This window comes from Tursiops truncatus, chromosome 9 (assembly GCF_011762595.2).
Source record: "Tursiops truncatus isolate mTurTru1 chromosome 9, mTurTru1.mat.Y, whole genome shotgun sequence".
NCBI classification, from domain to species: domain Eukaryota; kingdom Metazoa; phylum Chordata; class Mammalia; order Artiodactyla; family Delphinidae; genus Tursiops; species Tursiops truncatus.
Window position 1 is genome coordinate 105,162,056 of NC_047042.1, and position 27,531 is coordinate 105,189,586.

Genomic DNA, 27,531 nt, shown 5'->3' on the forward strand with positions numbered 1-27,531 from the left:
GACTCACTCCTCTATCGGGCAAGTGTTAAGCATCACGCTTACAGGTTCAGGTGAAACTGGCCAGTAATCTCGTCTGTCTCGCGAATCTTCTGATCACGCTTCTGCCGGCGGTCACATCTCTGCCTGGACCGTCAGCGCGCGGCGTGGTATGTGGTGCTGGTTATGGCTGCCGCCCAGTCCCACTGGCACCGCTTCCCCCGTCCTGAACCCCCAGGTCCTGCCCTGCCTGCCTCGCTGCCGCTGACCAAACCCGCCCCTGTCTTCAGTCACTGTGGGGAGCGCTCCTTTGTTGGTGCGGACGGGTCAGAGGAAAATGGATTTTCGCCATCGTTCGATGAGTGGTCCACGCAGGAGTGTGGCCCTCACGTGCCCCTGAAAGCCACGGCGAAGCTCCTTCCCGCCCTTTGATGCAGAATGAAGCGAAGCCACCGCCCTTGGTGCGTGTTCGGAAGCGGAACGCAATCGGCCACCATAGCGGAAGCGAGTGTGATGCCCTCCTGCACCTCCAGGTGCTCCAGTCCTGGCCTCCACCTCCCACAGGCTGCTCAGCATGTCCCCGACCAACCATCCTCTGACATGGGTACGTCAAGGGTCCTGCAGGGCCTGGGAGTGAGAGCTCGAGGGCGCCTGACATGGAAGGACTGAGCACGCCAGGGATAGGGACCCTTGGGGAGGTGACGTTAGCGGTCAGTGGCAAAGAGTTACTGCAATGGTCCGAAAGCTGAGAAGAGACTGCAAAACTATTTTTAGGAAAATATGGCAGAACGTGGAGGAAATGTGTTCACTCGGAGCACGGGAATATGGCCGAATGTGGAAGAGATGTGTGCACTCGGAGCATGGGAAGGCTGAAATGCCAAACAGTTCTCTTGGCTAAATTTAGCAGAAGTGCTCTTTATTTAAGAACGATAGTAGCAAATATATAATGCAGGAGACGTACGGACCGCTTTGCCTGGTGTGTCCACCCAGCACAGGGTGCCTGCCTGTCACTGACGCTGCTGTTCTTCGGCAGGGCGGCGCGGCAGCAGGGCGGGCGCAGAATCCTATGCGGTGACTGAGTCGCGGGTGGTGGCCATGGAGTGGGGACAGCCCTGGGGTCCTTCTGGATTCATCTGGGAGACCCCCAATAACGGAAAAGGAGGCCCCCTGGGCCCACGAGGCTTGTCACGGGCGCTCATTTCTAGCACTTTTCATGTTTTGCCAACTCTCAGCATCCTGGGAGATCAGAGAGACGGGAACGCTGGGCAGCGGGTGGGACACTGAGGCAGGCAGGCTGGCCAGGGAGTGCTCTGACCAGAAGCCTCCAGACAGCCGTCGGTGGAGGAAGGAGGTCAGGATACCAGGGTCCACCCGACGGGCCGCAGTAGGAGCCACCGGGTCAGGAGAGTCCCCGGGTCTGGGGCATGATGGGTCAGGGGGCCTGGGGGGTCAGGTGACCAGGCAGACGGCACCAGGTGGAACGACCGCCCGCCTGAGGCTGAGACCTTGATGCCAGGAAAGCCTCTTCGGCTCGGGAGACCCGTAGGCTCCCATGATAAGGGTGGGGGCAGCGAGAGGGGCTCGTGGTCTCTGGCTGGCCTGCTCTCCCTGCAGGCTTCAGCAAGCTGGGACAAGGCAAAAGGGGGAGAGGAGCTGCTGGTGTGGCCCCCATGGGTCTGGGGTTGGCAGGGGGTCCTGAAAGCCTCTTAATGGGATTAAACCCTCTATCCAAGGATTGAAAGAAAAAAGGCCTAAGACGAAGATGCACACACCTGAGGCAGGTTTTGCTGGGAGAGCGACACAGACTGGGGAGACATTGCTTTATGGAAAGTGGGATGTGGTGACCGGGCGCCCCAAGCCGAGCCTGGCTGGCGTCAGGGTTTCACTGCACCAGGACACGCAGGCCTGGGCCACCGCCACCCCCCCTCCACGACTCTGCGGGCTCCCATGGTCCAAACGAGGAGCAGCTTCGCAATCACAGCTCCCGCGTCGTCCAAGGGGTCCTCTGGGGTCTTCAAACTCTTTTTTCCTTCACGAGACTCCCATTCCCAACTGCTTTGTCTCTCAGTTCCCTCACTGTATGTGGCTTTTGTGGAAGCTGATTTTTTCCCTTGAATTTAATTAATTTTGAAACCAACAAAGGTTGCACACACAGCGCCCAGGGCAGAGTTTGGCTGCACGAGCACAGGAAATCCAATTAAAATCGTAAAACTGGGAAGAAAGAGAGTGGCTGATGAGATGAAGAGTGACGTGGAAGCAGGAGGCCCCGTGGATCGAGGGGCCGCTCCCTCCCTCCCCCCGGGGAAGACCGTCCCGGCCTCACTCTGGGCAGCGAGCTGCGGTTTTCATCTTCCAAGCGGCTCCTTAAGCAACCGAGAATTCGAAGCGTGAGAGCAGTGGAAGCTGCAACCAGGAAGAAAATGATTCATTTTGGTCTTGTGCCATTATTCTCTTCACCTTCGCACGTTAAAATATTTTGAGTTTCTAATCCATTGGCAGAGAATATGCATTCGTGATAACTGCAGAATCTCTGAAATGTTTAATTGAGAAGAAAAATAGCTCTTGGCACTGGACAGAAAAGCATGAGGAGATCACAGGTGCTCTGTCCTCGTGGGCTCTGAGCTGACATGGTTCCCACGACGATGTCCTTTACAACCACCTTGGGCTCTCTGTAACCCAAGGACAGAGTCGGAACGTTACGGTTCCGGGAAATGTTTACTTGCGGAACAAGTACAGGCTCTGAATAAATGCTGCTGGCGAGGCCTCAGGACGCTGTGTTCTTCGCCCTGACGTGTGTCCCGAGGCCTCGGAGTTACGAACGCTGGGCTGGCTGCCGAGGTAGAAGGGAGACGTGGGTGATGGAAGGCGGCTGCTGGGGCCCCACCCCACCCACTCCTACAGAAGTCTGGACACTCTCCAGCTGCTGTCCCCGTCCTGCAGGGCCACCTGGGAGGCAGGTGGGACGTGACAGGGTCCCGGCCACCGTGGGGCTGTCATCACCCCTGGTCAGAGTTCAGGGTCTTCAGAACAGGGCCTGGGACGCTTTTCTCTACGGAAACAGCCCTGAAACTGGGGTTAAATTCTACACGAGTTAAGGTCTTATTCTTAGACACCAATAGGACGGCTTCCTGGTTTGGACACATTAAAGTAGCTGAACAGCAGTTTGCTACGAGTCTGGAACCTGAGATCCCCTCACTGTCCAATGAAAACGTGCTTGGACCCTGATTCCACGAGTGGCCTCTGACCTGACTGTGCACCCGGCCACCGGCAAGCACGTGGGCAGTGGCATTTACGCCCATCCTCCAGGGAGCGGGGTGGGGGCGGGGAACGGCTGACGGCGGAAGAGGCCAAACGCTGCCCAAGCCTCGGGCCCAGCGTTGGGGGGCTTCACCATTTGTGCTGCTGTCATGGGGGCCCCGCGAGACCTGCCTCTTGGCCACGCCCATGGGCAAAGGCTGGGCCTTCTCTGTGGGATCCTGTAGAACAAAAGGGGTTCGTGCAGAATGCCCCAGGGGCACAAGTCCACGGGCGGGGCGGGGGGGACAATGGCTGGGAAGGGTCAGCACAGCCCTGGCCTGGCTGCCCGCCCAGGTGTGTCCCAGGCCCATTGCTGTTGCTTCCACCTGTGTAGGGAGAGCGGGGGGCCCGGGAGCGGCCCCTGAGGAGGGGGTCAAAGAGGCTGGCTCTCGTCAAAATGGCGGGGCCCTTGGCCACATCACATCATTTCTCTAAACCTCAGTTTCTCCATCTGTAAAGTGGGTTGTCACCCAGACTAAATGAGATGAGGGGTGGGCAAATGTGGGGGCATCGGTCAACAAGCACAAACCTGCAGTGATAAGATGAATAGGTTCTGTGTCTCACCAAAAGCAAACGGAGGGGCTTCCCTGGTAGCATAGTGGTTAAGGATCCGCCTGCCAATGCAGGGGACACGGGTTCAAGCCCTGGTCCTGGAAGATCCCACATGCTGCGGAGCAACTAAGCCTGTGTGCCACAACTACTGAAGACCTCGCACATAGAGCCCATGCTCCGCAACAAGAGAAACCACCGCCATGAGGAGCCCGCGCGCCGCAGTGAAGAGTAGCCCCCGTTTGCCGCAACTAGCAAAAGCCCGCGCGCAGCAACAAAGACCCAACGCAGCCAAAAAAAAAAAAAAAAAAAAAAAATATATATATATATATATATATATATATAAAAGCAAAGAGAATCTGTGAGGCGATGGACTGGGGAATCATCTCATATTGTATACATGTGAGAACATCACATCGTGTACGTTAAATATATACCACGTCCATCAGTAAGAAGCACATGATGCAGGGCTCAGAGCTGCACCACCATGATTACCCTCGCTGACCACTGGTGACAGGTCACTTGTCATCCAGTTAGAGGGATACCAGCTAAAATACAATGAACTTCCTTTCCGAGGGTTTACTAATTTGGTAGGAAAAGAACCGGCTTTAAATTGTAACTCTTAGTGAGGAGAGCAAAGGAAGCCCCTCTGTTACCCAGGAGAAGTGATGGGACAGCCACACCCCTAAGGGCCTCACTTGGGGGCAGGACCCAGGGGCAGCGGAGGTGAGGTGGCATGGGCGGGGGGCAGGAGATGGGCCTCAGCGGCACAGACACGGTCTGCCCGCACCGTGTGGGCTCAGGCGTCGGGGGCAGGCACTCCCCAGGGCCTCACACCCGTCGTCAGGGAGCACGTCTGAAACAGCCTGGCTCCCGGCTCCCAAGGCCCTTACCCATCCACATGGGGTCACAGGGCGAGCGATGGGCTTCAAGGGGAGACACTGACCTGGCTTCCCAGTGGCAAACAAAACAGACCCCACCACGGGGCACGGCCGGGTGCGGGTGCCCACCGCTTAAAGGACCGTGTTCCCGGAGAAAGGCTCTCCTCACACTATGCCTGCCCCACGCCGAGTCTCCACCACGGCCCGAGAGAGGCAGCAGCGGCCAGCCGAGCCTGGGCAGCCCAACCAGCAACGCGGGCTCTGAGTCTGCAGAGCTGCTCCAAGTGTGGTTCCATCCCCGCTGCCGGCTCAGGGCTAAGAGAACAACCGCGTGGCTTCTCGACAGCCACGGGTGGCAACACCCTAAAGGGAACAAGGAAACCCTCATGGCAGAAGGGACACTGGCTAAGCTCAGTTCGGCAGGTAGAGCCACTCTCGGTGTCACCTTCCAGATATACCACAGCAGGTGGAGAAAACCAGCCTTTCCCAGCTCCAAGACTACGGAACCAGCACATAATTCCAAAGGCTGGGTGGCTGAACTGAAACCAGGGACCTCACTGGCAGGATTTGGCCAGAAGTGAAAGAACACCTGAGTTAGGCTTGGAGCAGCAAATGGTCGCAGTTTACCAGGCACCTCGGAAAAACGACCAGAAAGGGAGGCCCGCGCAGCCCTTACCTTGCTCTCATCTTCGGGGTCATTGTAGCCGCACGCGTCCATGAAATCCGGGAACGTCTCTGACCACCCGTCCCTCGTGCAGTTCTTGCTTATGTTTCCTGGAAGGTAAAGGCTAGGTGTCTGATCTGCACGTCAGGACTGGCCTGGTGGCCAGGGCCCCTGCCTGCACCTACGCTGGCTTGAGAGGCTCCCTCTCCCTCGGGGCCGGCTGGGGCCCGGGCCTGAACCCGGGGCAGCTGCTCAGGGTGCGTCCCCCTCTTTGGCATCCTCGCCCACGAAGCCTGGGCAGTGGCCCCTGCATCCCCGGGGCCTCGGCGGCTGGAGGGAGCGGATTCGGCGCCAAAGCACGGGCGCGGTGTCCGGGGCAATTATGATGGGACAGAGGTGCCGGTGTGTTCTACTCACTACGGAGCGGGGTGCAAGCGAACAGGCTGTTCCGTCCACTGAGAGGCATCGTGGGCAGACCCTGGCCGTTCTGCCCTGCTCTGCCCTGCGCTTTCCTGCTCCCCTGGGCCAGTCCTCACCTCGCGGCCCCGAGGCACAGTGACCAGAGCAGCCAGGGCAGGCACCACTGGCCGCTGTGGCTGCAGGAAAGGCCGTGGACGTCAGGTTCACGTGGCATGAAATAGACAGCTTTGACTTTACAGCCCCACTGTTTGCTCCTAGGAACCTACCGTGCACGTCAGACTCAGCAATGCAGGGTCCCCTGCACAGGACAGGCGTCTTTAGCAGATGACACACAGGGTGGTGAGGGAAAGGGGATGGACCTGCTGGGTGGGCTTCGGGAGCTCGGACCCAGGCTGGCGCGGTGACTTTGGCCCTGCTGTCTCTGCTTCCTGCTGGGACCACAGGCCCAGGGCTTTCAGAATAGCAAACGTTTCCTCACACCATCTCTTTTTATTTGCACACTTGGTGGCATCACAGTTCCCATTTTATAGATGGAAAAGTGAGGCTCTGAGGGTCAGTAACAACTGAGTTTTGTGCTTAAAAATCCCTCATTTCTTCTACCCCAGGGCAGCGCAGCGGTTCACCTGCTCTGACTGATGAATCAGATGGGACCAAGAGTGCGGTGCGTCCGTCCTGGGGAGGAGAGAAGCGTAAGCCACTCTGCTCCCCGTGGGGAGAGAGGCCGGGGGAGTCCAGACCCCAACCCGCTGGAGAGGAAGTGGGTTGGGTCGGTTTCAGCAAAGCCCCTGGAAAAGAGCACCTGGGCTCTCCCGGCCCAGCCTCACTCCAACACCGCCATCCCCTGGGTCCTCCGATTCCAGACCCGAAACCTCCTGCTCCAGCTCCCGGGGGGCCTGCGGGCAGCTCGGGCACAGGGACTGCAGTGCAGTGGGCCAGACAGAGACCTGAAAGGGGCAAGGTTGCTGAGGTCTGGCTCCCCTGCCCCACGTTACAGAAGGGAGACCGAGGCCCACAGAAGGGAATGACCTGCCTGTCAGAGTCGGGAACAAGAAAGGACAAGAACAACAGTGGTGTTGGCAGCGTAGGGCTCACCGGCTCCTCCCGGCTCTTCCGTATTTAATTCACGCCGTCCTGACAGCTACATGAGGAGGCCCTTTGATGATCCCATTTTACAGGTGAGAAACCTGAGGCTTAAAGAAGCTGGGTCACCTGCCCAAAGCTACCAGATTACAAGCGAGGCGCCCGTTTCAGACCTGGGCAGTCAGCTCCTCACCTGCACGGCACACCTGCTACCTACCTGCTCCTGGGGCCTGTACCGTAAGCTGTGTGTAAGGGCAAGGAGTGCTGAGCTGGCCATCCCTCACTTACAATATGGCAAACGCTAAGGAGGACGTTTAAATAAACCTCATCCTACGAAGTCGAGATTCGCCCACAGGGTTGCCATCTTGCCTGGCTTCACACTCCTCAGTGAAACCTTGGGCAAAAGTGGAAGGTGGGCTTCCAGGAAATGCCTGAGATGGTAAAGAGAGGGGCTGGGGAGGTGATGGAGGGGTCAGGGAGGTGAGATGAGAGAGGGGCAGGGAGGTGAGGGACGGGTCACGGATGTGAGAGAGGCATCGGGGGAGAGAGATGGACAAAGGGGTGAGAGCGGGGCCAGGGAGCTCAGGGAGAAGGGTGTGGGAGGTGAGGGAGAGGGGGCGGGGGGTGAGGGCAGGGAAGTGAGGGGAAGCTCAGGGAGAGGGTGAGGGGAGGTGAGAGAGGGACCTGAGAACAAAAGTGGGGCACAGCTTAGGACTCAGAAGTCTGGTCAGCTGTTGTGAGGACCCCGCCATCTCCATGCCTCTCCCCACCGTGGCCCCGATTTAGCTGCAGTGTAGGGGCCTCAGCACAGTGGTGTAGGTAGCCCCACCCCAGCTCCCTAAAGCTGATTGCACACTCCTGTCCTCAGTCCTTAAGTGCATGCTTGAGTGTGACTGTCCTGAAAAGGCCACAGTCACACGTCTGGCCCTGAGCACGGCCACCTGGGCTCAGACCCTGTCAGGAGGGTCCTGGCTTGGGCCGAGGCGGGAGTGATGGGCAGGCTCCAGGTTGCGGCCGGTCCACCGGATGTGCTCCCATTGCGGGCCGTTTCAGGCTCTGAGTCAGGGGCGGGCCAGGGCCCTCGCAGCCCTCTGGGGACTGGCCAGGTGGCTTCTGGAGAAGACGGGGAGCAGAACTCAGAGCTGGGCTGCCTGGCCGAGGGCACGGGCTCCTGGCTGTGTCGTTGTTGGACGCAGAGCATAGGCGCCTTCTCCCCAGCTGAGAGAACACTAATACTTAACGGCATCCATGATGCCCTAAGGTTCCAGTTCGTCAGAATAAACCTCCGAGTCCTGGAACCTGGCCCTCCGTCACCTGATGGTTTGATACTGTCCCTTGCCAAGACCTGCTCTCGGAACTGTGCCCAGTCCCCCAGCTCTCCCCTCCCACAGAAGTAGAGTCTCCCACCCGCCTGTTCACATCCCCTTTCCTAGCCCGGCTCAGGGGGACCTCACGTGGGCCCCAGGGCTCACCCGCATGGGGACAGCAGAGCAACGTGCTGGTTGCCATGACAACACGCACTGATGTGTAGAGACACCCCCCAATTTCCCACTTACAACTTTTTATAAAAAACGGGTCTATTTCTCGAACATCTGGGTTTCCTGGGCCTGTGTGCAGAGCAAGCCCCGGAAGGAGGGGGCGGCCCATCTCGGTCAGCACCTTCTGAGGCTGGAAGCTCCGCGACTGCAGGTGTGCAGGTGACAGGGGGCCGGGTCAAGGGTGGGGCTGAGAACCCAGAGAGTCGGTCCAGGAAAGGAGAGGATTCCCGTGAAGCAGAAAGTGCGTTCCCGGCTGAGAAGGGACACCCTGGAGGACGCTCTCTGGGGGTTACGGGTGCCCAAGTGCGGCAGGTGTTTCTATTCTCTCCCTGCCTGGTGCCGCGGCCCCTCGTCTGCGCTGGGCGCCTGTGTGTCTGGCTCCTGCCCAGGGTCTCCTGTCCGCCCCACCGTGTGTGCTGTAGGGTGGACGACCTGGCAGGAAGCCTTCTGTGCTCCCAGTCTCTAAGGCCAGCTCAGCACAGCTGCTCCCTGACTCACTGGGCCAAAGAAACTGACGCCCTGCTTCTTGTGCCTCCATGGAGAAGCCGGCCCCTCGTATGCACCCCCCCCCACCCCCGGCACAGCTCAGAAACAACACAGACGACAGTACCTGGTTTGCTATAAAAGTTGCTGAACAGTTTTGGACAGGGCACCGTGACAGTCTCGCCGACATCCGCGGGGAGCCAGCACGTGATGTTGTCCCAGACGCCGCTGCAGGCTGGAGGGGAGATGGGGGTGAGCAGGGCCCTCTGCCCAGCACAAGGGCAGCACCCTCAGGCCACGTGTGGGGTGCCCAGGGTGGTGGGATCGGATCTGCTCAGAAGCTTTTCAAATAGAAAGCCTGTTAATTAGGTAATTATCTTGCAAATTATTTTTCTGTGAAACTCGCACCACGATATTATTGAGAATATACTTGGCATGGGTTCATTGCAATCAGCTTTGGAGGAATAAGCAGATCTGCGGTAGAATGTTTCTAGGAACCCAGCATGCACTGCACACTTTCGAATTGTAGTAGAATCATTAATTTTTCCTGCTGAAGTGCTTCCCGCCCACCCCCCATGTGATAAAATGGGCAACACTGAGTATTGTGTAAGTCTTGGAGGTTAGAGTCCCCTAGATGCACATATACTTGTGCGTTTATGGATTCTGACTTCAAGGACAATTTGCAAATTTAAATATTTGAAAAGATTTAGTTGATTTCAGCAGTCAAGACGACATATTAGCGGTGAAATCTTAGGCTACCCTCGTGGAGTTATCAAAACTTAATTTGCATTATGTTATAGCTTAAAACACTTTTCAGATCTCTTATTTGGTTTAATAACCACCCCACGACAGTAATTCATAGCAACACTGTATTAATCATCTCACTGACAAAGAGCACTGAGGTTTGAATGGTCCAGGGGCCTCTCAACATTAAACAGACAGTAAGTGAATCCACGTTTGAACCCAGGAAATTTTTATCACAAGTCCAAGGTGTTTCTACTGTATTTTGTGACCTCTAAACTTTTATACTTCATTTAAACTTCAGTATTGGAGGAGCAGGGTGTTAGCCTCAATTAAAACAAAGAAAGAAACAACAGTTCTGCTCTCTGACACGCCACCCACACCTGTACGGTAACTGCGCAAACACATCAATGGAGTTATGCATTTTTGGTTTGACCACGGGAATGTTTTACTTCTAAGAACAGAGGTAATGAAAAGTTGGCTACAAACCAAGTTTTGCAAAAAAAAAAGATGAAAATAGGGACTTCCCTGGTGGTCCAGTGGTTAAGACTCCGCACTTCCACTGCAGGGGGATTGGGTTCGTTTCCTGGTTGGGGAACTAAGATACTGCATGCCGCGCGGTGCGGCTAAAAACACAAACAAAGAAACCATGAAAATACTTTCTAAAGGCTTTTTAAAATAAAATGAAAATACATTCATCCTAAAAACTGAATTATCTACCGAAGATTGAGTACATAAATTCATACTATATTAACATTCTTACATATTTAAAGAAAACGTTGCTTTTTGAAAAACTACTTAGGACACATCATCAAGGACAAAGACATCACTAGAAACACACCTCCGGCCGGTGGGCAGTGCAGCCTGCAGACCTGGGAGTGTACGGATGAGCAGGGTGGTAAGGAGGGATGTGCCTACGCGATGAGGGCAAGAGACAGACAACTGGGGACATACGAGCTTCTCGCTCCATTTCCCAAGTCTCATGAAAATGGCAGTTGAGAAATTTGAAATGGCAGTTCCTAGAGATGTCATAAAACTGAAGACAGACAGCATGTATGTGTGTTAAAGATTCAGGTGCAGCAAAGGGGGCGGCAGCCCAGCCCGCAGGAGGTGAGCAATGGGGGTGCCCTTAAAGGGCACAGGGGGCCTACGTTTGGGAGAATCACATCGAGTTTGAATTCTGAACTCTGAGAACTCCAGACTTTCCTGCCCTGCTGGGTGTTTCTGGAAGCTCTGTTGGAGGAGCACCAGGGAGCCCCGGACCAACCAGGCCGCCTGGCACGGGACGGAGGGCACAGGAGTGGCTCCGAGAACAGCACTTGGTGACCACCCTGTGTACTAGATCATCGCGAGAGTGTCTTGCCATTGTTCTGGTACAAAGTTTGATGCTAATTATTGATAGAGAGGTGGAAAACTAACTTATAGTTCCAGGAATAACATAGAGCTACACCGGAAAGGAGCCTGGGACTGTTACAGGGTCAACTGTGGTCATAATAACGTAAACCACAACCGTGAAGGGACTCGGCGGGCGGGGCGGGGGTGGGGGCGCAGCTTGGAGAAAGGGGAGAGAGCTGCCAGGCAGGGGCGACTCCCAGCAGAGTTCAGCTGGACCCAGGACAGACTGGGGAGAGGAGGCTTGTTTGAAAAGTGCTGAATAGTCCAGACTGCATGAGAAAAAGTGGCGTGGGTGAGGCAAGCAGGGTCTGCGTGAGAATTTATTTTTGTTCCACTATCGTAGCAACCTAGATATTTGAGGTGGTGATAATAAAATCAAGGCTCAGTCTGAAAAGAGGAAAATTTTGTTCACATCAATAGACTGAAAAGCTACTTGACGAAATTCAGCAGCCATTGCTAATTTTTAAAAGCTCTAAATAGAATAACGAAATACTGAGACTGCCTTAACGTAGCAAAGACCATTTGTTAAAAGAAGTAGCTATTATTAGAAACGGTTAAGCAGTGTACAACCCAAACCAGGACCCTACTGGGCACTTGCTGTCACCATCATGCTTCAACGATACATCAGCGCTTTAGCTAAAACAATAGATAAAATGAACTGAACAGATTCGCTAAAATAAAGAAGAGAAAAAACCCTAGAACTGCACTTTGCAACGTGGTTACCACATGTGGCCGTTTAAGCCTAAATCGACTGAAATTAAATGCAATTGAAAATTCAGCTCCTCAGCTGCAGTGGCCGCGCTTCTAATGCTCAGTAGCCACATGTGGCTGGTGGCTCTCGTCTCACAGCTCAGACACACATTTCCATCATCCCAGGACAGCGTCACCCTCGAGCTGTAGCTAAAACGAGCAAAAAATAAAACTAAAAAGCCACTCTTACAAACTATCAAGAAACAAAGCAAAGAGAGAAAATAACAAACCCATCATTACTGTACATAAACTATTGCTGGGGGTAAATTAGCCCAAACAGATGCAACTTTCGTCAGGTCATGGTTTTTCAGCTAAAAATGGCCGTATAAATTACCTGAAATATTTTATGAATAAATTATAAACAAGAATGAGAATTTTTTGGTAAAAATTTATTTGTCACTTATCACACAAATCTTCTCCGTCTTTCAAAACCCAAAACAAGGAGGAGGAGGTCTCTTATCCAAAGTGGGGGTCAGTGGCTTGGGGAACTGAAAAGCACGGTAGGTGCTCAGTACCTTAAGTGTCTTCCATTGATTGAGACACAAGGTGTGTTTCTATCACTTCAACACAGAACACACAGCCAAAGCCTGTCCTTTGCGTGTGGGCTTATTGACTGGGCTCCTCTTTTCTTTTCTTGTGTAAATCATACTCTGACCTGTCCTCGGTGATTTCCAACTTCAGAGCACTGGAAGTGGGCTGACGTAGGCTCCCGCAAAGCTAGGTTTCCAGACTCAATCCTAGCCGTCATGCTCACCTCCAACCCTACGGCTGCTTAGCAACTCAATTTTTCAGTTTTTCCAAAGCACACAAATTGATTTTCCCAGAAACAAGTGCTTTTTTTTGTACTCCTCAGCTTCCATACTGTTTAATTTAGCACCTGGGTGAGTAACAGACTCGGGAGGCACTGACACGTTGTACACTTGGCAAAGTGTCCCAGAAGCTGCAGAGAGGAGGTGGCGGAGGAGCCCCGACCAGGGCCTGAGCGAGGTGCCTCCGTGAACCAACCGCCAGGCTTCGCAGGAACGAGCGCACAGGAGCCCAGCGTAAACCGGCGGGGGTGGCTTCCTAAGTTCCTCCTGGGAAGGCAGCTTAGTCCCCTGAAAGGAACATTCTAGATCAAGAGGTCCAGAAAAACTTGTCTTACGCACGGTGCAGCCTCCAGAAATTTCTTAAACTTCACGGCAGCTTGAGCGGAACATACTCGGGACATGGATGAGTTGTGCTCAGGAAAGGCTGCTATTAGAACACGCGCCTGTGTTCTGGAACTCAGAGGAGACAGCTGCAGTTCACCTGGCCCGAAGCAGTCTTTTTTTTTTTTTTTTTTTTTTCCGGTACGCGGGCCTCTCACTGTTGTGGCCCCTCCCATTGCGGAGCACAGGCTCCGGACGCGCAGGCTCAGCGGCCATGGCTCACGGGTCCAGCCGCTCCGCGGCATGTGGGATCTTCCCGGACCGGGGCACGAACCCGCGTCCCCTGCATCGGCAGGCGGACTCCCAACCACTGCACCACCAGGGAAGCCCCTGAAGCAGTCTTATGAAGGGGGAGGAACCGACCACCATGGAAAAGAAACTTGTACCCGAAAAACCAACTCTCTCTCCAAAATATCCCCAGCAAGTCATACTCTCACAGATGATGGTACACGTGTTGTTTTGAGTCCCGGGTTTATTTTCTCATTATTTCAATGATATAAACAGCAATTCGTTTTCAAGAAAATCAGGTGAGTCACTACTTAGGTGTTACACTTCGTCTAGGGCAGAGTTTTACAAACACTATGTTTCCTGCTCATGGGTTCGCAGAGCAAGGTTGGGGCCAGAACCCGTCTCGCTGTCACTGCCCTCTCCCTGGAAGACCACTGTCCCCACTGGCCCTCTGTGACCTCCTGGGACCTGGGGAGATGTGCTCCTACCACTCCAGTCTTCCACGTTCAAGGTGCTTTATGATGAAAGCCCTGGACACAGAGCCAGAGGCATGAACCGAGTCCAGGTGCGCAAGCAGACTAAGACGGCTCTGAGCAGTCGTCCAGTGAATGCAGGGCTGATGTCTCAGGTGAGGCTGTGACCACGACTGACGTGGTCTCCCGCCCTCTCTGGGTGAGGCTCCTGGGGCATCCCCAGCAGTGGCTGTGCTCCGATCTGTCCACATTTTTACCAAGAGAGAAATCCAGTCCCCTACCAGCACCGACGCACAGAGAGAGACAGCACAGCAGTGGGACAGCAGAGGTACCCAGGCAGGCTTGACTCTCGACGGTGGCCACAGTGTGATGGAGGTGCTTCCCACCGCGACCAGGAGCTCCAGGGAGAGGTCTCCGCTCCTGCGGCCCGGCCTGTGAGGAGAGGGTGGGCGGACCAGCACCTGGGCATCCAGTGGTGGGAGGCCTCGTCCCCTGGGTCACCTTGCTCAAGACGGAGCGCAGGGGAGGTGCCACAGGAGCAGGCGTGGGCAAAGGAAAAGGAGAAAGAAAACTGTTTCTGGCACTAACGTATGAGGCCAGGCGACAGCTAACATTACCAATAACACCTTCCATTCCAAAGTTTAGTTTAAATTTGAAGTCATAAGTGGCAAAGCTTCTTCCAGAATCAGAAGCTGCAGGGAAGCCCAGGAAGTGCTCTTGGGCTCCGAGGCCAGAGCCGTGCTGGTCACTGGATCCCCAGCCCGCAGACAGCAGGTGCGGACCTGGTCTACCCGTCCTCCTCTGGGATGGGCTGGTGGGACCTCATCACCGGGCTTGTCAACACCCCTCAAGCCGCAGCTCCTGGGGTGGGGGTCTCCCAATCCCACTTCCTCTGCCCCTGGTGATGAAGCCGGAGCCCCAGGGAAGCCCAGTCCAGTCCCGTCAGAGGACTTTCAACTGCTGGTTGTGGTGGACGCAGCACTGGACACCGTTTACTTGTTTCCAGGCGCTTCTGTGCATCAGCCACGCCTGTGTCGGTGAACAGGTGAGAACAGGCGCGGCGAGATGGGAAGAAGGGCCCGTCACCTCCTCTCCTGTCTCCTGGCTCCGACCCCGGTGGGCAGGCGGCCGAGCGCGGGTGTCAGTGTGAAGACGACACAAGGGGAGACGGCGAGGGACACTGAAGAGTGGCTGCTGCTCGACGGCAGGAAGAGCCACGCAGAGGCCTCAGCTTGGGGTCAGCTCAGCTCGACTGGCCTCCCCCGCCGTGATGAGCACACCCTCCAGGCCAAGTCCCTTCATTACAGAGATCTTCATTTGCTTTTTGTCGTTTTAACCTTTGCTCGAGAGAAAGCAGAGAAACGGCGCTTCTTGCTCCCCGGTCACTCCTTGTACAGAATCTGCCGTGGCCAGAACGACACGGTCTCCAAGGCTCACCTGACAGGCAGCACCTCGTGTGCCCCGTGGACGACCCTGTCAGAGGGCAGGTCAGTGCCCCTCAGCCCAGGCTGGTGATGGGGCAGCCAAGCGGCAGTGGAGGGTGTGCCCGGGTCCTTCCTACACGCCCCCGGGGCCCGCTGTTAGTATCCACACCCAGGGTTCTGGTTTGATTCCCCCGAACAGCACTTCTCAGTTTTTAAGATTCTTGGAGGTTCCAGCGTGTACCCAGGGCTGAGACCCACAGTCCTGGGGTGCAGGCGCTGGATGGGACCTCAAGGATTACAAGTGCGGGTGCTGACGGGGCCCCAGAGCAGCAGCCCCTGGCGACTTGTTAGAAAGTTCCCGTGCCCCACCCCAGGCCATTGCGCCAGAGACCCAGGCTGACCCCCGTCCCTGTGGTGGTGCTGAACCGCTCAGGGGCTCATGGCAGTCACGCCCTACCTGGCACGGGAAGGAGGGCGGGCTTGGAGCCCACAGCTCGCCAGGCCACAGCCCCAACCTCGCCAAGCCTGGCTTCTTCCCGTGCAGGGCGGGTGAGTGCTGGTGAGCCAACCGGGCGGCTCATCAGTGGCCTGCTTGGCACATGGAGGCCTGTCTGGCCAGCGGGGTGACTCCCGGTCTCACGCCGCCGCCGAAGGGCCGGGCGTCCTTGGACGCTCCACCCGACGGCCCCCAGCACCTCCACAGACCCAGAAGGCAGTGCTGATGACCAGTGCATCCCGCGAGCCCACTGAGGAAAGCACTGCTCTCGGGACGGGCAGTGACAGCAGCAGCGGGGCTGGGTCCCGCCCTCATGAGCTCATTTCGTCCCCCAAACTCACAGGCCCGGGGTGTCCCCAAGTCTCATCGCACAGACGAGTAAACGAGGCATTGAATGGAGCTTGGCTGAGCTGCCGGAGGCTCCCCAGCCCTGCCCACAGCGCCACTGTGCTGTGGGTCGGACTGGGTGGGGCACAGACACACAGCGGGGGCCCAGCCCAGCCAGGCCGCTTTCGCCCTTGGCCGTCCCTGGCAGCACTGAGCCCGGCCTGGGGGTGGGCAGCATGGAACGTCGCCGACCCACCTGCACCTCCTGGGTGGAGTGTGGCCCCAAGGGGCCCCTGACCCTGGAGCCCCTGGTGAGGGCTGTTCTCCCTGCTGTGGGGTCCGAGGGTGCACTGCTGGGCCGAGGACGCAGAGGCCACGCGCCGGCTGGGCGGTGCCTCGGGGGCAGGGGCTGTTGTCAGGGCTGCTCTTGTTTCCTGTGCTTCCGTCTGCGCTGATTCAGGCCACACTAACTGCTGGGCATCTCTGAACAGGAAGAAAGCACTTTAAGAAGCAATGTCACGTTTCCTCACTCCATCTGTCATCCTCCTCGTGAGCCCCTTAAGTAAGTGCTGGGGCTCTGCCTGGTGAACAAGGACTTCGGGGCAGAGGGCCAGCTGGGGGTCATTCAAAAGACCACAGAGGGGCTTCCCTGGAAGCTCAGTGGTTAAGAATCCGCCTGCCAATGCAGGGGACATGGGTTCGAGCCCTCGTCTGGGAAGATCCCACATGCCACAGAGCAACTAAGCCCATGAGCCACAACTACTGAGCCTGCGCGCCTAGAGCCTGCGCACCGCAACGAAGGGTAGCCCCCACTCACCGCAACTAGAGAAAGCCCGTGCACAGCAACAAAGACCCAACGCAGCCAAAAATAAAAAATTAAATAAAAAAAATTAAAAAAAAAAAAAGGACCGCAGAACTTCAGAGTTGGGAAGGACCTTTTGGCTCTCGGCGAACACGCTGCTTCACAGCGGGGGTCCACACCTAAAGAGGCTCAATGACCCCCCAAGGTCTTGAGACCCATTACATGCACATCAGAGCCTTCGCCACATCCTGTTACACCAGCCTCTGTCCACTAAGAACTTCTCAGTACCTAAGGGAACAATACGAACCCCTCACTGAGACACCCTTAAAATTCGACAGACTCTTCCAGGCGTGCGATCTTAAATTACGAAAGCAGCACACGCCCTGGACCGTGCAATCACACAACACGTCAGTCCAGGCACGAGGAGGTGTGGCCCGTGCTGCGAGCCCGTGTGCAGCCTGCAGCGGCGGTGAACCCGCTCATGTTTATGGACTACCTGGAGAGACGTCTGTGCTGCAGGTGGAGCTGGGCCCTTCCCACTGGCTCAGGGCACAGTCTCTGTCCTGCAGGAAACTCAGGTTAGGCCCCTCGTGTTTCTGATCACTCTGGTCTAAGGCACAGCCTGGTCTGCTTAGTTAACATGCCTTCTCCACCTGACTTATTTCAGGCTAGTGGGAGTGGAGGGCAGACTGGGGTTCGGATCTGCTGGTGGTGGTTTTCGGGGCTCCAGGGGGCTTGGAGGCACTCAGGGGTCTTGGCACAGGTGCTCGTGGTGGAAGCCAGCACCTCCTCTCCCATGGACCAGGGGCCGCCTCCCCCCAGCTGTGGCCCCTGACCCCTCTTGGCCCTTGCCCTGGTGGCTGTCCTCCTGAGTAGAGGACAACTAGAGACCCAGTGGACCTCTCTGCCCAGCTGCACCAAGACGGCTGCCAGCCACCTCTCATCCCTGTGTCCCCCAGCAACATGAAAGTCCTTTCACCGGTGGGGGACCTCCCTCCCCTCCACAGGAGAGCAGACATCACAGAGCATTCCAAGGACTCTCCCCAAAGAAACCCTCTCCCCAAACAGTCCTGCCCCCGCCCCCTTTGCCTTCCATGCTGAGAGTGTTGGGAAAACACCCCCTCCTAGCGGCCTCCTCCTGGCCCCTCATGGGCGTCTGGCTCCTGCCCCTACAGGGCCCGATGACATCCTATACACCTGCCCATACACCACATACACAGAGATGTCACGTACGTTCTTCTCACAAACACAGGATATCCTATATGCTGGAGTATTCCTTGCTTTCTCACTTAACAATATACATGTCGTATTTTTCATGTCATTTGTGATGTGTGCCATCTTTTTTAATGGCTACATGTTCCAACACCCACTTTACTTGTGCTGTGAATAGCAGTGATGAAATAATTGTCTGATCAGAATTCTAGTTATTAAGTACTTAATAGATGCCCCCGAGGTGCTTGGACTTTTCCCCCACTCTTTCAGAAGGGACTGTAGTTCTTCCCCAAATGATGAGGAACAGCTCTTCTTTCAAGAGAACGCTAATTAATACATGTAAAGAATGGTTAGAATTTTAAAAGCTGACATTTTGGACCTTAAATACCGGCTGACCGAGCGTGAATCATCCACAGGGCACGAAAGCCAGGAGGTGGGAAAGCCTGGGAAAGCCCAGCAGCCCCACAGACCACCTGCCAACTGCAAAGGGAAAGAAGAATTTCATTTTCAAGATCCTGGAGTCACTTTCAAGCGGTGACCAAACAGCATAATGGGATGTTGAGGGCCATAACGGGCACCAGAATGCTGACACTCAGGCAGCCGCCTGCCTCTCCTCCCGTGAGGGGACCGTGCTGATCCAGGAGATTTCCATGGATCCTCTGAGCGCTAAAACTCTGCTTTAACCGTTCTAAAGAGAGGAATTCAAAAGGCCACAGAGGTGGCCCGGGGCGGCCCCGACCCTCTCACTTCTCCCAGGGCCGCGAGAGCAGCGCGGCCACGAGCAGCCATCCCCTTGGGGCCTCCGGTCACTGTCAAATTTGTCCTATGCCCCACGGCCAAAATGGGGCTCTGTGCAACTTCTACTCTCAGCCCTGGTCCTGCGTTTGGATCCTTCAAAGGGCAGCTGCAGTCACGACCGGCAGAAATCTCGCCATATCCTCACCATCACCTTGCTTTGACTTTCTGCTGAGACCACCCCTCCAAATACTCCCATTCCTGGACACTCAAGTCCCTGTTCCCCAGTGGTCTGAGCTGGCCATACAGCACAAGAAGGGGGTCTGTTTCCTGACCTCAGGGTTGGCAGGGTCGAGATGTGGACGTTATCCCCGCAGCGGCGGCACAGGGAGCCCCGCTGTTCCACCTGCTGCATCCTGGCGTCTCGGCGCTCACCGCGGAAGCAGACATGATGCTGAGCGGGTCCAGACCCCCAGCCCTGCGGGTGGCGACGCGATCGCTGTGAACCCTGCCCTGGACCTGGAAGCTCTGCAACACTGGCCCACATCCCCATCAGCCCCGCTCTCAGCTTTGGATTTGCTCTTTGGGCACCTTTGATGCTTCCTGTTCAGGGGTCCAATTACAAATATCCTGTTTCTCTGCGTCCTACAGAGCCCAGCTAATCTCTCACTAACAGTGATGATCAAACTCTACCAAATGGAGGAGTCTCTCTTTCTGTTGCTCTAAGGATGCATATCTACATCATTTATTCCTAAAATACATGTGGTGAGATAAGGAGAGCTACATCCATGCTGGGTGCCGAGCCAAACGCCTTTCTAGTAATGCTGCAGTCAGGCATGATGACAGTACTTGCTAGTGGCAGAAGAGAGTGGAAAGGAGCCTTTTGAGAGGAAACGCCCCGAGTGACAACCCACCAGAACTAATCACAGCCTATGTCTGGGCTGCGCGCTTCTCAGAGACAGTCAGTGCAGGTGAAATCCGGCCACATGCTGGGAGGGGAGCTGCTGCAATCAGGACTCAAAAGCAACTTACAGAACAAGCTCAGGGCGTTTGATAACAAACCCCTGCCCGTGCAGACAGAGATGGAACAATTCATCTTCCAAACAGCAGACTGTCCTTTCCTCGTGACTCGGCACAGTGTTTGGACCAGCTGCAGCCATGCTCTCTTAAAACTTGCAGTGACGAGCATTCGTCTCTCCAACAAATGTTCCCCGAGCGCCCACTGGTCTGAGGCTGCCCGAGGTACCTGATGGAGGCCCTGGGCCAGGAGGGCCTCACCAGGTCTTCCTGCAGCAGGAACACTGCAAGTTCACAAGCCGACCAGGGCACCAAGGCGGGCTGGCTCTTCAACATCCCCCTGCTTGTAACTGAGTCCACACAGCAGGTCAAGCCTTCGGGTGTGGACCGAGGCCCAGGGCCATGCTGCTCCCTAGGCCCCCTGCATGAGAGCCTGGATTTTACACAGGGGCAAACCCAGGCGCCACGACAGAGCTCCGACTCCAAGTGCCTTAGAGGGCTGCGAGGAGTATTTTACCGGGAACTCATTCTTCAGACAACTCCTGGACACCCCAATATCCTAACTAGGGTGCTACAATGATCCCACCCTTGGTGGGCTAGAGGCGACCTATGAACCAAGGCCTGGGAAAGACCATCTGGGGGGGCAGTGCCACCGGACGGCACCTCGATCAAATCACTTTGGAGCTTTGAATGTGGAAGTAGCGAAGTTTAACTTCAGTTCAGACGGATTCCATTAGTTGGAGTTGTATTTTGGGACTTGAACTAACGTTAAACCAAGACTCAAAACCCAGAACTAACCAAAGCTGTTAACTGAACAAAAGAGTTTTTCAAAGGAACATCCGGAGATCCAGTTTGAACCTGTCTAAAGAATACGCTGAATCCAGTAAACCCCAAACATCAAAATGTCCTCCAAACTGGGTGAACCTAGTGCCTGCGGTCGGCGTCCCGGCCAGCACGGTTGCCCGAGGACTGACTGCAGATCCCTCCGAGACGGGCCCAGCACCTTCACGCCTCTCTTCCGACATCCGTACAACGGGGGCCCTCGGGAGTCCCGGTGAGGTCCTGCTACAGGGTCAGTTTAGGAAAACTGCTGGGGAGGTAAATTTGTGCAGATGCTGTGCCTTTCACCGTCGAGATGTCTGCTGGTGTCTTTTGTACACGTTCTCAACAACCTTCCCTCCAATGTCTGTGACCACCTGGGGCATTGCTGGTGGTGTCACATGAGCTCCCAGGCTAGCAGAGCCGAGCGGCGTCCGCGAGGGGACGTCTGGACTCAGCTGACAGGCTGGGACTGGATGCGTGGGGAGTCCTGCCATGTTATTCCCAGGGTAATCTTGCGTGGATTTATGAGCAGGACTTGGGCGATGTCTTGGGATCGAGCCGGGACATCCATCTACCAGCGCCAAGACAGATCGTCCTCATACAGTACAGCAGCCGCACAGCTGCGCGTGCCCCCCAGGGCAGGACGCCTGGCTGTGGCGTCTACAGCTCCTGGCCGAGACCGGCCTCGTGCGGGACCATCCTCCCAGGCTGTGTGCGAGGGCTGGGGCCAGGGGCCCCCGGCACGTCCACAGCTCAGTGCCCTGGGTCCCATCCTGCTGGCCCCTCCAGCCCCGTCCACCCCGGGAGCTGTGCCGGGCGCTCAGTCCCCTCTCTCCCCCTCCTTCTGGGCCGAGCCCCTCAGGTCCGCCCTTGGCCACTCCCCCTGCCTCCAGGACCTGCTGCCCCAGATGGTCCCACTGGTGAGCAGGCTCCAGCCTCCCTCCCAGCCCTTCCTTCTGCCTCTGCTTAGGCTCCCCAGAAGCAGCCGCTGCTCACCACAGCCCCGAAGGCGCCCTCCCCGGGCCCCAGCTCCTCCTGTGTGCTTTCCTTTCTCCTGCGCTCCTGGGGCGGCTGCCCCCACCACCATGTGGCCGCGGCACCTTCTCAGCCACCCTCTCCCTGCGGCCTGGCCTCTGCTCCGCCAGCCTCCCGTCCTCTGCCGTGGAGCATGCCTGCGTCACCTCCACCTGAAACGTGACCCGCCTGCGAGGCCCCCCCCAGCTCCTCTCAGAAGTGTCTGCTCCGTGAACCGTCCCGAAACAGCTCATGGCAGACAGCGCGCTTTTCAGAATTCCCCTGGGGCCAGCTCCAGGCTGCGGGTCAACGCTGTGCTCCTTCCTTCACCCACGCATCCCCTGTGTGTGCCCCCAGCCCTCCCGACGGCTGGATCCGGCTGCTCTGGGTGCCGACACACACCTCTCCTACCTGCCCGCGCGGCCAGCCCACCAGCTCCGAGCTCTGCAACAAGCCCCAGGAGCAAACGCTCCCCACCCCCCCCCCCCGAACTTGGTGAGCTCGGGTGCCTTGCACGGGGCCACACGGGAGCAGAGCGACAGCGCTTGCCGGGGGGACACAGGAGGCACGTGCTGTCCTCGTCGCCGGGGCCCAGTGGGCAGCCAGGAGGCCTGGCCTCACCCTCAGTGTCCCCTCACACAGGCCTCAGTCCTTCCCTTGCAGAGAAGGAAGTAGCTGTAAGAAGTCAGAGACTGCTCGCAAAGCAGTAGTAACCCTTCCCTGGGGTGGATGAGAGGTGCCTTGAGAGTGTCAGTTCTTGAGCTGCGGGAGCCCTACCCAGGGCAGGTCACAGCCCGGGCGATGTTTAAGGTGCAGACATCTGGGGCGCTCTGGGCCCTGATTCAACGTCCTGCACTGCGGGGCCTCCGCCTGCGGCTGAACCCCGGCCGCCTCTGATGGTTCCTGTTGATACACAGAGAACCAGGCGTGTCATGAGGAAGCTGATGGCCAGGAAGTCAAGGAGGACTCACCAAATGAACGTGCTGCCCCAAAGCCCTCGCCGTGGGCCGGAGGAGAGAAGGGGCTGTTGTCACAAAGTGAGTGAACTGGTGGGGATCCTCTCCCCAAGGGGAAGCTTCAGTGGAAGGTGCAGACAATTAGATGGACATGAGGCCAATCTCCCTGTAGCCATGGCAGTTCAGAGGAGGCCCCTCACCTTTGAAGCAGGCTTTGGAGAGGAAGACCTTCATCTAAAGCATGGCTCTCTTTCTAAGATGCCAAGTATGGCTTTGTGAAAAGAGTGCTTGACTTAGGGTCCAGGGAGCTGGGCTCTGCCACCAGCTTGGATGAGAGACTGGAAAGTCCACTCCCATTTCCTCACCTTGATGGGCTGACGACCACCTTCCAGCATCAAGATTGGGACCCCCCAACGCCTGCTCTGTGGACATCTCCCGTCCTTGTCCTGCGAGTGGACACTCGGAGCCTTCCCTCCGTCCTGGGCACCGGGAAGGTCCGTATGTCTGCTCCTGGGTCAACAGATGCCGGACAGGAGGGTCCCTGGCAGATGCCTTGGTGCCAAGAGGCTGAGGAACCAAGATGGGCCGCTACCCTGGAGTACAAGGGGGTGCGCTCATCATCATGAGGAGGGCCACACCCAGTGCAGAGGCCAAGGAGGCGGCTGGGGCTGGGTGGTGGTGATCAGCTGCAGGTGGGACAGGGCTGCTCCAGGGCCGAGCACAGGGCACCATGGAAGCCGAGACCACCGTCCCCGAACACACAGCAAGTTTATATAGTCAATTACCAAAGTACCGATCACCAATTAGCTTATGGTCAAAAAGCTTCCATTCTTCTTGGTAGTTTCCCCACTCACCTTTTTTCTGCCGTAATCTCCGAGTAAAGATAAAATAAGCCCTTAGCCATTTTTCTGTCACTGTCAGTTTCTCGTTCAGAGTAGACTGACGTTATTCCATGTTCAGATTCTCCGATTTCCCCCCAGAAACCCTTCAGTCCTTTGACTCGAAGCCCCGTTAGCCCTGCTCCCCGCCCTGTGCGTTGCCATCGGGGGCCTGATTTGGAGTTCCCAGAGGGGATGACATGTCCTGCCCAATTTCTCATCACCCTTCTAGCCTGGTATCTGCTCAATAAGAACATGCTGGAAAAATCAGTGAACGACAGAGCCAGCCAAGGCTCCAGCAATGACAGTCCACTCCATGATCCAAGGCGACCCCCCAAGAACAGGCCCAGCTACGAGGGCTCAGAGACAACCACTGGAATGGATGCTTGACCCAGAAAACTCTACAAAAACTCGCTAGTGAATGGGTGCCCGGGAAGGGCTGCGACCAGCCCAAGCGACCAAAACATGCACAACTGAAGCCCCGGGAACCTGGGGGGGCGCGTGGCTGACACGTGTAACTCTGCCCCCATCGTGGCAGCACCGGCCATGTGCCCATGAGCCAGCGCCAGACGGCGGGGGCTGCAGCAGGGACAGCGGCTTCACTGGCCGCTTGTGACTGAAGTGCAGTGTGCCGAGGAGCCTCCTGCAGGCTCTCCCACCCCAGAAAGGGACCCTGCGCTTTCACATCACAGGATGCGAGACGGTGGACCGCAGGAAACCACTCAACAGCCTGAACCTGCACTGCAGGCTCCTCTGGAGGGGGGGCCGCAGTCTCAGAACCAGCCCCACCGGCGGGAAGAGTGACGGGACCTTTTCAGGACGCGGCCTGCGTGACACTAAGTGGGGGCATGGAAGGCGGAGAGGTGCTCGCGGGGGAGGCGGCTGCGAGCAGCTGGCTGAGCTGTGTCTTGGGGTCACCGGCACCTTAGAAAGATGCGCGGGAGAAGTAGCTTGGTCCCCAACAGCAGCAATGCCGAGTGGCACAAAGCTCCTTCCTGTGACCCAGCAGAGCACGGGTTACAGCCTCCTCACCTGTGGCTTCCAGGTGTGCTGATGCTCTACCTGCTAGTAACTGACTTCTCACGCATGATGCCTTTCATGAGTTTAAGCATAAAAGTTTAACTCAGAGTAGACTTTTTTTCAGCGAGTTTGTTTCCTATAAAAAGTAAAGTTAAAGCCATTACTTTCAGAAAATCAAACCAATACGTAATTATTATTTAAATATCCAAGGCTGGCAGCTGACCCACATGGATGTAAGGAGGTAAGATGGAGGGAAGTCTGCTCACAAGTCCCACTCGCAGGTCAGCTAAGGACCAGGAACAGACGCTCGTCAGGGAGAGGGGCAACCACCACCTGCCCTTGGGCCAGAGGCAGCGCTGCCTCGGTGCGGGGCCGGGGCGGGGGGTCAGAGAAGAGTTGCAGACAAGGGTCACTCCGCCACGGGACTTTCTGAAGAGAACACGCTCATGAAGCTGCCTAGTTTCCTCTGTGACAAAGAGATGCAGGAAGGAAAGACGAGATGAAAAGTGGGATGTGATTAATTATATTCTGTGTGACACAACCATCGCAGAAATAAGCAAGTCTCTTAAAATGATGTTATTTAGTCATATGAGAAGGACGTTCTGATTTCATGCATAGTGGCTTGAAGTCAACCCTCAATTGCTGGTGAAATATTTTACCGTCATGAAGAAATGCAGTCACTAGAGTATTGCTTGTAAGCTACCTAAAAGTCCAGGAGCCTGGGACAGACTAAGGAAATCTGTTAGAATACTACATAGCTCTTAAAAGGAAAGTATAAACCAATTCAGAACGGTTGCCAAATACATTGCTAAAGTTAAAAAAAAAAAAAGAAAAACAAAGTACAGACCAGAGCTGGCTTCCATCTGCACAGTGAAATGGGGAGGGATGCACGTACACTGTGCACACGTGAATTCTAAGAGGGAGGGACACACATGCTGGGTATGTATGGCATTTTTTCTATGTGCGTATATCACAATTTTTAATATGAAGTTTTTCATTAATTTGTTCAGCAAAAGCTTATTTGACACCTTTTTAAATGCCAAGTGCTGTGCAGGATCTTGTGGCTGCAAGGACAGTGGACAACGTCGTAGAGGGACCGACAGCACAGAGTGGGGAGTTATGGCCCAGAGGCCACAGCACGCCCTGGAGAAGAGAAGCAGGACGTCCACGCCTCCTGAGAGTCGCCCTCCTGGAGCTGGGAGCTGGAGCTGGAGCTGGAGCTGGAGCACGCCCACTGCATGGGCGTGTCTTGGGAAAAGGCACTGGCAGCTTTGCTCCGGACTCTTTTTGAGGACGTCTGTAGAGCAACAGCCTTGGCAGACAGAGAGTGCGGCCCTCAGGCTGACCTCAATAACCAAGAATGCATCTTTCTCTGGAGCGGAGTTTGGGCAGGACACCAGCAGCCTCCTTGTGACACTGGGGTCTCCCAAGTTCAGGCTCCTCAGCCAGGACAAAAGCGCACCGTGGGCCTCTCCACACAGGTCCTGAAGGGCCTGGGGAAAAGGGAACCCACAGGAGTGGGAGCGTGGCGCCCACACTGCCCGCGCTGCCAGGAGCAGGTTCCCTCTGATGATGCTGTCTGACAGCGCCCGTGCCTTCTGCGGGCATCCGGGAAACCGAGGCAGGGTGACTTGTTAGCCTGAAGGGGGCAGTATCCATGCCCGCCACAGCTCCTTGACAAGCGGATCAAAGTTAGTCCAGTATTCTTTGTTTGAGAAACGTCAGAGAAAAGTAAGTTCTTTCGTCTAGCACCTCCCCGGGGCCCCGGTCTTGAGCTAATGTTCACTGTCATACCCACCTCAGCCACGGCCCAGGACCGTGGGTCCTTCAGGACCTGGCCCAGACTGTGGAGCTGTCAAGAAACATGGGTACCTCCTTGTCCTTCCGAAATATAGGTCACATTCCACCACCACCACCACCGCCCCCCCTCCCCGCCCCGATCTGGGCAAAAATGATGTGAAGTCACAGGGAAGTTCCCATGTGACCCACGCACAGGCAGGAACACCGGGCAGAGCTGGAGAGCTGAGTCACTGCTTACCACCGCGGTCAGCACCCCCCGTGCGGGGACAGAGCTGCCTTGAGCTATATTCTCAGGCATCCGTGGCCTGACTGCCTCATTGGCAGGATTAAGTTAGTCTTAGCTATGAATCAGTATTAGCTCACAAAGCTCTAAATACCTCCTAAGCTTTCCTTTTTTACAAAGTGAATCCCTTAAAGGGGTTTAGAATTAAAATTGGTTTTGTCTAGATTTATGTGTTGGTTTGTTTGAATTTGGATTCAACATGTAATAAAAAGAATTCCTTGTTAGACTTATACAAATTATCTCAGTAGAACTGAAAACTCATTTTCTTGCGTCTTTGGTGCTCTTTCACACCCATCGTTTGTAGCTCCTACAGACCCTCAATATCTCATCTCACTTTCAATTTCGTGAAGCAGGTGCACACTGTTGGCCCTGGAATCGCCCGCACCCCATCCAGCTGCAAGGCCTTCACTCAGCTCCCAGCTCGCTTCATCTATAGTACCTTCGTTCTGGTAACTCAGTATTATTTATATCCTTGGTATTCGAGCCATGCAGATCTCAAAGAGCAACAAGAAAAACGGGAATTTAGAACACGAGTTGCCTTTCTACAGAAAGCCGAGGGCACCAGGCCGGCTACCGTGGCGTCACCTCCTTCCCGAGGGCGGCTGCCATCCGCGAGCTCTTGCCACGGGTCAAAGGTGAAAGGGCTCAGGGGCAGGTATTTTTGCTGTCGAGCTATTATTAAAATAAGAGCCTTCAATATAAGAAAATGTCCAAGGACTGATACTTGTCATTGCAAAGAGTGAATGACACCTTTCCCTATGGCTCCAAACAGGGGAGATGTTTTATGGCCTTTACCTAAGACGTTCTTTCTGCTCAAGCTGATGCCAAGATCTTCACAGGCTGTGCCGTCCACTGTCCAGCACGTCTGTGTGGGTCACACACAGGTCACCCTGAGGAACGCTGAACCAGGCAGCAGAGCCTGCGAGGGAGCCCTGTTGAGTGTTTTAAACGTCCCGGCCCATCTTTGCACCACGAGGGGCTCCCCAACTGGGGCCCGCCTGGCCCAGCTGCCACGTAGAGAGCAACCTGGCAGCTCAGGCAGCAACCACACAGGAGGTCTGCCTGCTCCTGAAGAACTTT

At 55.9% G+C, this 27,531-nt stretch overlaps 1 protein-coding gene across 7 annotated transcripts in view; it reads right to left on the bottom strand.

Annotated features, from left to right (window-relative positions):
* Window positions 1-27,531, bottom strand: part of VIPR2 (vasoactive intestinal peptide receptor 2) — a 68,847-nt gene that overhangs the window by 35,735 nt on the left and 5,581 nt on the right. For 4 of the 7 annotated variants that reach the window (XM_073810149.1, XM_033863576.2, XM_033863577.2 and 1 more), the window contains exons 3-4: window positions 9,016-9,123; window positions 5,380-5,477 (exon numbers count right to left, since the gene is read on the bottom strand). In XM_073810149.1, coding sequence (XP_073666250.1) covers window positions 5,380-5,477; window positions 9,016-9,123 — 206 coding nt within the window. Of the gene's footprint in view, window positions 1-5,379; window positions 5,478-6,053; window positions 6,390-6,410; window positions 6,460-9,015; window positions 9,124-27,531 lie in introns of those variants that run through there. The other 3 variants (XM_033863579.2, XM_033863581.2, XM_033863578.2) reach the window with 3 other exon arrangements.